At 36.2% G+C, this 11057-nt stretch overlaps 1 protein-coding gene across 1 annotated transcript; it reads right to left on the bottom strand.

Annotated features, from left to right (window-relative positions):
• Positions 1–4868: 4868 nt before the first annotated feature.
• LOC121190861 (endonuclease domain-containing 1 protein) lies at positions 4869–6459 on the bottom strand. Its single transcript, XM_041051881.1, has 2 exons — positions 6124–6459; positions 4869–5851 (listed from the first exon to the last, which is right to left on the bottom strand). The coding sequence occupies exons 1-2, from the start codon at positions 6424–6426 to the stop codon at positions 5243–5245; spliced, it is 912 nt and encodes a 303-aa protein (XP_040907815.1). The 5' UTR covers positions 6427–6459; the 3' UTR covers positions 4869–5242.
• Between the last annotated feature and the right edge of the window lie 4598 nt (positions 6460–11057).

Below are 11057 nucleotides of genomic sequence, written 5' to 3'. Positions count from 1 at the left end.
TCCACACTATTTTTTTTTTTTTTTTTTTTTAATTACACTCAATGTTGCACTGTGGCTGGTCTCTTCTTTAACGGGAAATCAGATCAAATCAATATATCCTCGTTTAAAAAAAAAAAGAAGAATATAAAGTTTTATTAACTACTTTGCTGTCTGGGATATTTGCATGATGTTTTTCTTTTTTTTTTTTGTTTCCTAAAGAGTGTGGACAGAGAAGTTTGTCATTTTGATGATTTGCCTTGTTCTTCATTGATTTTTGTTTTTATTTTGAAAATCATTTTCATTTTCTATTTTAATATCAACTGCACTTTGTGGCACTTCAAAAGATATTAAAGTATAAAGAGATGAATATTGTGTAAAACTATGATTATAACAAAGAGAGTAAATATTTCCTCTTTATTTTTTTCATTTCCTAACACTGAGGCTGTGCTGCAAAACTACCAGAAAGACTGATGGAAGCCTTCTTTCTTTTCCCCCCTCTTTTTTGCTCTGTTTCTCTGTCAAGTTTGCACAGTCACTGTCTCTCGATCTCACCTGAAGATAGCACTTTTTTAAGTTACAAAAAAAAAGAAACTTTACATGAATAGTCTAAATAAGGGTTTTGTCTGTGACTGACATAAACCACATGCTTCAAGTGTTTGAAGACTGCCTGACAAGTTATCTTTTCGTCTGCTATTTTGTTGTTTTATGATTCTCCCCCTTCTGCAAGGCGGGAGAAAGGATGAGATATATTTATGACGGTCAAAAGGTGAGAAAGCCTTGTATGCGCATTTCACATCTTTCGCACAACTGAACACAGAGACGGGTCACACTCTGGACAATTCTGGAAAAAAAAAAAAACAAAACCCGGTGACATTAGGACCACACTGGACAAATGCCGACGGTGATTCAATGATGACAATGAAATAGCTCATCAGCTACAGTACGATCTGTCAATGCACAGAGGCTGCATTCTAAAAACCTGATTTAAAAGAAAAAAAAATCTTTAATGACAGACATTACTCACACACCATATACCACAAAAGCAAGGCAAGCGGGATGAATCCCCCCCTCCTTGTAACGCTCTGTATCCTGTCTGCTTAGGATAACAACACTCTGGAGCCAGACTGCCATCCCTCACACTGGACTGGAGCGAGCTGCGAGGACAAAAGAACAAAAACCAACACATGAAACAAACTGTACATTTTTTAAGTGTAAGAGAACAAACTGGAATTTGTAAATATTATGTTTGTCGTTTGGTTTGAGTGATTGGCCGGATCTTTTCTTTGTGACAACAGGTGCAAGTTTAGATGACTTACATGATTTTAGCACTCATGCGTATGTTTGGTTCTTTGTTTTTTCCTAGATATCAAGGGGCAAATTCCAATAGGTTATGGGCACATGAATACATCTGTTAACATACATGAATAATTAAAAAAAAAAAACAGCATGGTTGAGGTCGACATGAACATGAAAAGGAATGCTCACGGCTCAGGTTAGCCTAGATATTGTGGTGATTAAAAAAATGCTCTTACTGCATATATGGCTGTCTAAAGCGTACCATACACAGTTGACACTATCCCATCAATCATGAAGGAAGCTTTTGAGTGAGACAAGTCCTTTTATTGGTTAAAAAGCCAAAGAACAGCTGCAGATAACAGATGAAGGATCGGGAAATGGGGGTGATTTGAGAAATGAGGCCGAAAAACAAGATATATACTGGATATACAAATGTGCTCTGAACAAATCACAAATCAAGAAACTTTACTTGTGATGCTGTGGGATTTAATTGCTGTTGCCTCACATTGTCTTGACCATTGGCATAAAGTATAACCCATCACTGGGAGGTTGTGAAATCCGTTGTACTCTTTTTTTAAATCTTATTTCAGACTCTTAATCATGGTGGTTGATTTGCTATCTTTTGCAATTATGTCTGCACACTCTGTTTATGGGGTTGTTGACCCAGCTATTTGATGTGAGTTTGAGTTGCGGACGCTTCCAAAAGCAGCATTACATTTAAACTTTTTTTCTTCTTTTTTTCTTTTTTTGGGGGGGGGGGGGGGTTCATTTTCTGGAATTAAGGTTTGGACAGCCAACAGATAATGGAAGCACACTCACCAAGTTTACATGTTTACACTACAGTTTGATGTTGGCTTAAAGTAAGGGAAAAAAGAAAAAAAAAGCATTACAAGAATCCAGATATCTTCTTATTACAACATTAAACGCTGGAATGGTAACGCAAAGGCTTGCACCTGTTTGTCTGTTTCATTTAGTCTGATTCAGTAAACTGCTTGAAGCTCAAGATACTGTGAGAGAGCATAAATGACCAGAAAGGGTTGAAAGAATTAAAGTTAATATTTCTATTTCAAATAGAGGCTATTACACACTGTATGTTGTGTATCTGAACTGGAAAACATTAAAAGACATTCTTAAACAAATTATTTGCCAGTACTGTTCTTCAGTTTTGTCACATGACCAGTTCTCCCATTAAAGTTGTATTTTGGCCACTTGGGGGCAGGACAAGTAGATAGACACAACAAGCGCCTTTTAACTTTGTTTTGGCTAATTCATAGACTGGCTAACCTTTAGCCAGTCCTAACCTAGCTGCTTCCATGCTCACATTCACAATAGTCATATTGAATGCTAGTTTGAAGGAAATGATGATTGTTGTTTTGTTTTTGCATTTTTGTTTTGTTTGTTTGTTTGTTTGTTTGTTTGTTTGTTTGTTTGTTTGTTTGTTTGTTTGTTTTTCAGAAGGAAGCAGCTGGTGTAGCTGTCAACAGAGAACACCTAACACTAAAAACAAGACATATACAATAAAGTAAGGCTGCTTTAATAACAATGTAGTGACCCCTGCCTATAGTATAGTCTTGATTACTGATTTAAATGTTGTAAGTATCTACGGTGTTTCTTTAGTGTGTCTGATATAGATAGACATGCCAAACTGTTTGTTTGTTTCTTTGTTTTTCAGGTTGGTGCCATCCAGAATCTAATCTAGGAATTATCACAAAGTGTATTTTCCCACAACAACACAGAAAGTAAGATCTTTAAGTTATTTAAAGGATTTTCATTTCAAAGCCTAAAGTAGCTTTGCAGCTTCAGTCTTATTAGGGGAACCATGCTCTGATCTGTGTTTATTGCTGTACACAATAAATCAGTATTACAGCAAGTACACTGGAACAGACTGCTGTTCCTGTTGGGGTAAAATGCAAATGTACAGCTTTTTTCCATTTATTTGAGCCCTAAGCAGAAGTGTGGGCTCTCTGGGGCAGATTATGTATTATGTTGATTTTTGAGGTTAAAAGAAGTAACTACAACCCATGAAGCAAAGTGACACTTAAAATGAATTAACAATGTTAATGAGCTAACATTCTTCAAATGATAATGAACTGTTGCTATTTTATTTTAGAACTTTAAAAAAAACAGAGAGAACAGAGAAAAAGGGTAAACCCAAAACTGACCATACAACATTTTAACACATTTTAAAGTTTATCATGCATCCATGTTTTCATACTTTTGTTTTTACAGTTTTTAACAGTTCTTCACTTCTGAAATACCAAATTCAGACTTATGGTTTATTATAACTGCAGTAAGAGTCAAGTCATTAGTCCTCAGTCTAATAACTCTTATGGTTGATGTGCACTGTATTAATCATCATCATCTTTGTTATAACTTCAGCAGATTCATAGTGCTTCAGATGCACTATTGTTTAGATGACAAATGAACACTGTAATGCCATAACATTTTTCTTCTGCACTCACCCCAATTACCTCTGCAGATAATAATACTCTGTTGGTTTCCCCGGAAGACGTCATCATCAGAAAATACTCTGCCTCCCTCACTAGATGGCAGTGTGCAATGTATAGAAAAGATTAGTCTGCTGCATCAGAAGATGACTGCTCATCACCCTGTAGTTTTCAGACTTTTTCCAGCATGCCTCCCCCCACCCCCTTTGGAAGCCAAAAAAGGTTCACACCCCCTATAATTTTTTTTATCAATCATTAACAATGATAGGGGAAGCAACTAATAAAATAAATATACTAGTTGAATTTTAGCGAAATAAAAGTCAACACAATACCATCAGTAAACTCTTCTTTATTTTCCCTGCATAATTCATATTCATTCAACTCAGTTTCAGTCCATATTTATGGACTGGATATCCATCATCCATGGCCCCTCTGCAGTGGCTCTATGCCCTCTAAAGGGGGCTCGCCCCCCCAGTTTGAGAACCACTGTTCTAATACAACCAGAACAGCCTCTATTAACAAAAGGACTATGCCTTGCAACCCTTACTGTCAGTGTGGGAGGACGGCCCAAGAAAGAAAACAAATATAATCAAATATGCCTTCTGATAGGACTTTCATAGAGTTGGTTACCCAAATTTTATTCTCACTGCTTTTTAAATGATAAAATTTAGCTGGTAAGTTTGTTGGGGTTCTTGAGTCCTGTTGGTTTTCAGTCAAAATTTTTCATACTGAAAACCTAAAGAAGTCTATAACAAATTTATGCAACTGTCCATGGATTTTTTTTTTTGTCATATTCAAAAGACTTTTATTACCAGCAGATGAACTAAATGATTAAAGACACTAAAACCATAAAAGTCAAATCCAATTTTTACAACTCACCAAACATTCAAACTCACACGTGCTGAAGAATTTGAAGGAAGAAAGTTATTTCTAAATTTACCACAACTTATGTCTTTGCAGAACATGTTACAAGCAAGTGAATAACTACAGGTGACCTCAGTGTTAGTAAAAGAGGACTGTTTGTTATTCTTTGTCTTTTGTCTCATTCTTTACCTTTGTCACTATAAAAATTAAACGTGAACCTGTATATATATTTTATATGTTTCACATACAGTTTAAGTAAAACAAACACAATGCAGGCCAGTGAATTAAGATATTTTATTAAATGAGCCAATTTCCATAACCTGCCACACATTTGGATTATATTTCTTCTTCCGACAACGTACCTCTCCTATCAAATATGTGTCATTATCTTTTCCAGAATTAAATCTGAAATGAAATGAAAGACAACATTCATCAAGAGAATCTCAAATGAGAAAGAACATTTAAGTTCTTCTAGGACTATCAAGAACTTTTTAAGACACCAAATTGAGCTACAAGTAACGTTTTTAAATCACCACCAAAGAAAATTCTTCCCCAACTGTATCAGATCTAATCTTTTGCAAACAAACACAACTATCTACTATTATTCATGAAAATCAAAACCCACATGTACACAGAAGGTATGACTGGGAGAGCTTTCAAATGGTGTGTTGCAGGTAGAGAGGAAGGGGGGAGGGAGAGATGCAGTTATCATAAAAGAGCTGAAGGTTCTGGTCAACATCCATATTATTTTTCAGAAAGATCTCAAGTTCCTGCACTGGCATTTCATGAACGCTGTTGCCCTCTTTGGCGTTTTTGGCCAAGGCTGCGTGGGATGGGAACCGGATGCGCACGTCGTGGGGCGCGTTGCGGTCGTAGTCGGTGCAGCAGTAAGCGGACCACACGTCCTCAGGGATGGCCACACGGTCCTGGTTGTTGCGACGAATCATGTTGCCCCTGGTGGTCACTCCGGTGACAATGAAGGCGGTACCACGGCAGAAGTTGTTGAGACGGACTCGGATCCGCTCCTCATACTCACGCCAAGGCCCGATGTTGAACTCTCGTATCTCCGGGACCACATTGGTCAGGGTGTAAGTGGCAGCGCGGTCGTGAGGGGTGGACTGGTGCTGGTCGGGGTTCAGGTGACCTCTCTCGTAGAGAACCACGTCAGAGTAGTCATCCAGGACTGCTTGGCTGTCCTCAAACTTCATGTGCAGGTAACCAGTGGGGAAGGGCAGCATGTTTCCATTTCCATCGATCTCTGCCAGCTGGGGAGACACAGAGGAGCAGTTACAGCAGGTCTTTGATCTACTGAGAAATAACACAAGGTCAGTGTTGTCTGTGAGGCCTCTGAGGTTCCCCATACTGTACAATAGATCAATAGATCAATTGCTTTAGCTGCTGCCAGATCTTCTTTGAAAAACATTTTTAACTTGAGTGTTAAAATGAACTAATGAATGAGTGAAATAGCTGGTATGAACATGGTTTTTGCAAGTTTTGAAAAACAAACGAGTAATTATCTCAAAGACATGTCTCTGACCTGTGGCTCATACATCCAAGGGTAGTCCACACGTCTGTCTCCCTCTGTTTTCTTGAAGGTATAAGCCGAGTAAACTGGGATCCGCTTGTGAGGGTCATACAGGGTCACATAACGAGGTTTGTCTGCGTAGCGTTGGCAGATCTTTTTCAGTTTTGTTTCAATGATCCCCCGTGGTGGCGTCCCCATGTACAGGGAGTCCTTGCATCTCTCTACGTGATTAAAATCTTGAACAACCGTCGCCGACATTAGAGGCAAGAAACAGATGATCAAAAGAGCAAAAACTGATGGTGTTAACATATTCATGGTCAATACCGTGTCCTCGGTGTGTCCTCCCGCGGCTTCCTCTACAAAATGATAGAAAATGTTTGCAGTTATGATTTAAATGTCACAGAGCAGATATGCAAAGCAAGGAGAGTGTGACCAAAAGACAGGCCTCCTAACACACATGGGTGTGGATGTGCTGTTCTGTACTGTCTGTGAATTTTTTTTTACCAGGTTATTATTCTACATATTCACCTTGAAATTGGACACGCACTATCAATGTAATGGTAAAATGCAAAACTGTCTAATCTGTCTCAGTGATGAACAAAAGGTCCACAGTGTGGTTCCAGGTACTATGCTACTCACCGTGAATGGTGGATAAGTCAATGGGCAAAAGAGAGATAAAGTAGTTTAATTACAACATAGTGACAGAGAAGTTTTCAAGTCAAGGTCTGTGCATAAATGTCTCATCGTGTCTCGCAATTACATTACATAAAAGACAACTATAAAATATAATAAAATAAGTACAATATCTGAAGATCAGAGATAATAAGAGTTTCATAAGATTTTGTACAGATGGGGGTTTATTTGGAGTAGGAGGAAAAAAGGTCCCATTGGAAAAGTGTTGGTGTTTTTTTTTTTTTTAATTTAACAAGCAACAACAAGCTGATGAAGAGCAGCAATTGTACATGAAGCAACTGTGAAGATAATGATGAACACGAAGCAAAATAAGAAAATAATCCAGCCCAAATAGTTCATAGAAAATCAAGAAACTTCATTTGTAGTGAAATAGAAGAATTTCAGAGCAAGTGCCTGTGCTTGACCGATTTTGGCAGCTCACTGTGTACCGAGCAATTAATCCATCTGAAACCCTATTCCTATAAGTTTTATTTTGTCTTTAGTCCTTCATAACAGCTTCATGCAGTTTCTTTATTTGTGTCTTTTTTTAACATGTTAAACACCATTATTTTGATGTCCTTGATCTCATAAAAATGTATCCACGTACATGCATCAGCTGTACCTGAGCACCAGGTCTTGTGATTAAAAAAGGTGCATGAAAACTTGTCAGCAAGAGCAGGGAAGTTGAAACATTTAGATAAAAACAGTAGATAATAGTTGAAATAGCTGTAATAGGTGAATTGTTGAAATTGCTAAAAGTACTGGATAAACCCTTAAAAAGTCATAAATAAACAGTTGAAACACATATACAAAAGTAAGTTTCTCCTATTTAAAATGAATTCAGATGAATATATTTGGAACCAGACTGGTGGTCATACTTGAGCTCATCATACAGGGCCATGGTTGTGCGTCTGATAGGAAAAGATTGGGAGCTACTGATGTAAATGTCCAAAATATAAAGGAAATAAACTGTGCTGCATAAGTAGCTGGGGTTTCTGTCACTGTCCTATACTGCCCTCTGCTCAATTCAGTCTTATGCAAATGGAAACTGTTTGTCAGATTAGCTGGAGCAACAATCCTTCACTGGCCTAATAAGTCAATTTGAGTGACTGAGTGTTGTTATTCATCGAGGGACCAGCTTGCCTCTCTGATCTAATCTTGAGTTATGACAGTCATAACTTATGTGGCTGGGGCTGATGATGTGGTTATGTGAAAAGGCATTTTTCAGCTGTCAGCATTTTTGCCAATTAAAATTGTAAATTCAGGCCAAGTGCAGACCCAGCTCAGCTGCCTTCTGCTGCTCCGTCTCCAACAGCATTGTACTGATGCTGAGATTCATGTTCATCAGTTCTTTAGTGGAAAATGTGACACACTGGTCATAACTGGCCGTGCAACATATTTTAGATTTGTTCAAATAGTCATTGTTAATGTGATTCACGGAGCAACGCTGTGGGGAGGGTTTTATGATCTCACGATATGTGACAAAATTATCTGTATGATAATAAATCATCTTAATTTATTTTAAATGTGACTCATAAACAGTTCATCTGAGAAACTGCTTTCAAGAACCAGCTAAACCAAAAATTACATGGCCGAAAATTATGTTTGAAACAATGCTGATATTTGCATTTCTCCATCCACCTGCCTGCATGTCTGTTTATTTGTTTTTCAGGGTGGATTAATCACTTCAGGTGATTCTTTGTGAGTGGGATCACTCCTCATTCAGTCCTTTACAAACATGATGTCCTGTGATCTAAGAACTGCCTCAGAAATGTGGTCAGTCAAAGTAAAACTTACAGACTGTCTGACTGAACTGGAACAACAGCACTAAACAAGCATGAATGTGCCAGGCTGTTGAGAGACTGAATGACAAATTAAATATGTTAACGATTCATTTTGATACTGGGACACATACAATGTCAGATAATTTAAAAATATACAATACACTGTGATAATTTAATGTTTTACTGTATTTTTAGTGTCCATTCTTCTCTGCTTTAAAATTTTAATATTCCTAACGGGTCTGCTTCTTATTCTAACGGGTCTGCATATTCACAGCATCCAGTATTTCAACATGCAGTAATATATATTGCCCACTTGGAGGTAGTGTAGGCTTGGTTGTTGCTTGTTCCCATTTCCTGCTTCTTCATGATGATAAATGCATAGAAATATAACTTTATACACTTTTATTTTATTAGTATTATTAATTTAAAAAAAGATGTCTGCATCTGAAAGCTTGAAAGAAACACTGTCACTGTCATGTTGAGGTTTAAGCATTAATCTAATTGATAAGAATTTTAATGCTTGATAAGAGGAGTGCTCCATATTGACAGTTGTTACGCTGCACAATTTTCTGATAATAATGTAAATTGATGTACTTATAAGGGCCCGAGCAAAGAGTGGTGGCCTTACTAAAGTATGACTTTTTTTGGCATATTTTGACCTCATACTATGACGTTTTTTATTACATTTTGAGGCCTTACTATACTATGACCATTTTTATGACTTTTTGAGGCCAAAAAAAAATGTGACTTTTTTTGGGCGATTTTGATGCCTTACTATACTATGATATTTTTTATGACCTTTTGAGGCCGTTCTGAAAAATTATTTTTTTTTGGCCGATTTTAACGCCTTACTATACTATGACCATTTTTCTGACATTTTGAGGCCAAAAAAAATGTGACTTTTTTTTTGGCCGATTTTGACGCCTTACTATACTATGACGTTTTTTCTGACATTTTGAGGTCAAAAAATTTTTTAACTTTTTTTGGCCGATTTTGACGCCTTACTATACTATGACGTTTTTTATGACATTTTGAGGTAAAAAAAAATTTGGACTTTTTTTGGCCGAAAAAAACGCCATACTATACTATGACGTTTTTTATGACATTTTGAGGTCAAAAAAAATTTGGACTTTTTTTGGCCGAAAAAAACGCCATACTATACTATGACGTTTTTTATGACATTTTGAGGTCAAAAAAAATTTGGACTTTTTTTGGCCGAAAAAAAACGCCATACTATACTATGACGTTTTTTATGACATTTTGAGGTCAAAATTTTTTTTGACTTTTTTGCCCGAAAAAAACGCCATACTATACTATGACGTTTTTTATGACATTTTGAGGTCAAAAAATTTTTTGACTTTTTTTGGCCGAAAAAAACGCCATACTATACTATGACGTTTTTTATGACATTTTGAGGTCAAAAAAAATTTGGACTTTTTTTGGCCGAAAAAAACGCCATACTATACTATGACGTTTTTTTATGACATTTTGAGGTCAAAAAATTTTTTGACTTTTTTGCCCGAAAAAAACGCCTTACTATACTATGACGTTTTTTATGACATTTTGAGGTCAAAAAATTTTTTGACTTTTTTTGGCCGATTTTGACGCCTTACTATACTATGACGTTTTTTATGACATTTTGAGGTCAAAAAAAATTTGGACTTTTTTTGGCCAAAAAACACGCCATACTATACTATGACATTTTTTATGACATTTTGAGGTCAAAAAAAATTTGGACTTTTTTTGGCCGATTTTGACGCCATACTATACTATGACGTTTTTTATGACATTTTGAGGTCAAAAAAAAATTGGACTTTTTTTGGCCGATTTTGACGCCTTACTATACTATGACGTTTTTTATGACATTTTGAGGTCAAAAAAAATTTGGACTTTTTTTGCCCGAAAAAAACGGCATACTATACTATGACGTTTTTTATGACATTTTGAGGTCAAAAAAAATGTGGACTTTTTTTGGCCGAAAAAAACGCCATACTATACTATGATGTTTTTTATGACATTTTAAGGTCAAAAAAATTTTTGACTTTTTTTGGCCGATTTTGACGCCTTACTATACTATGACGTTTTTTATGACATTTTGAGGTCAAAAAAAATTTGGACTTTTTTTGGCCGAAAAAAACGGCATACTATACTATGACGTTTTTTATGACATTTTGAGGTCAAAAAAAATGTGGACTTTTTTTGGCCGAAAAAAACGCCATACTATACTATGATGTTTTTTATGACATTTTAAGGTCAAAAAAATTTTTGACTTTTTTTGGCCGATTTTGACGCCTTACTATACTATGACATTTTCTATGACATTTTGAGGTCAAAAATTTTTTTGACTTTTTTCTGCCAAAAAAAACGCCATACTATACTATGACGTTTTTTATGACATTTTGAGGTCAAAAAAAATTTGGACTTTTTTTGGCCAAAAAACACCCCATACTATACTATGACATTTTTTATGACATTTTGAGGTCAAAAAAA

Source organism: Toxotes jaculatrix, chromosome 12 (assembly GCF_017976425.1).
Source record: "Toxotes jaculatrix isolate fToxJac2 chromosome 12, fToxJac2.pri, whole genome shotgun sequence".
Classification (NCBI taxonomy): Eukaryota; Metazoa; Chordata; class Actinopteri; family Toxotidae; genus Toxotes; species Toxotes jaculatrix.
The sequence above is the reverse complement of the archived record's forward strand: the minus strand, read 5'-3'. Positions and strand labels throughout refer to the sequence as shown.

What these genes read in the sequence shown, in the direction of transcription:
- LOC121190861 (XM_041051881.1), bottom strand. Translation starts at nt 6,426, where the DNA reads ATGAATATGTTAACACCATCAGTTTTTGCTCTTTTGATCATCTGTTTC. An exon ending in CTTGGATGTATGAGCCACAG is followed by an intron (nt 5,852 to 6,123) that starts GTCAGAGACATG and finishes GTGTCTCCCCAG; the next exon opens with CTGGCAGAGATCGATGGAAA.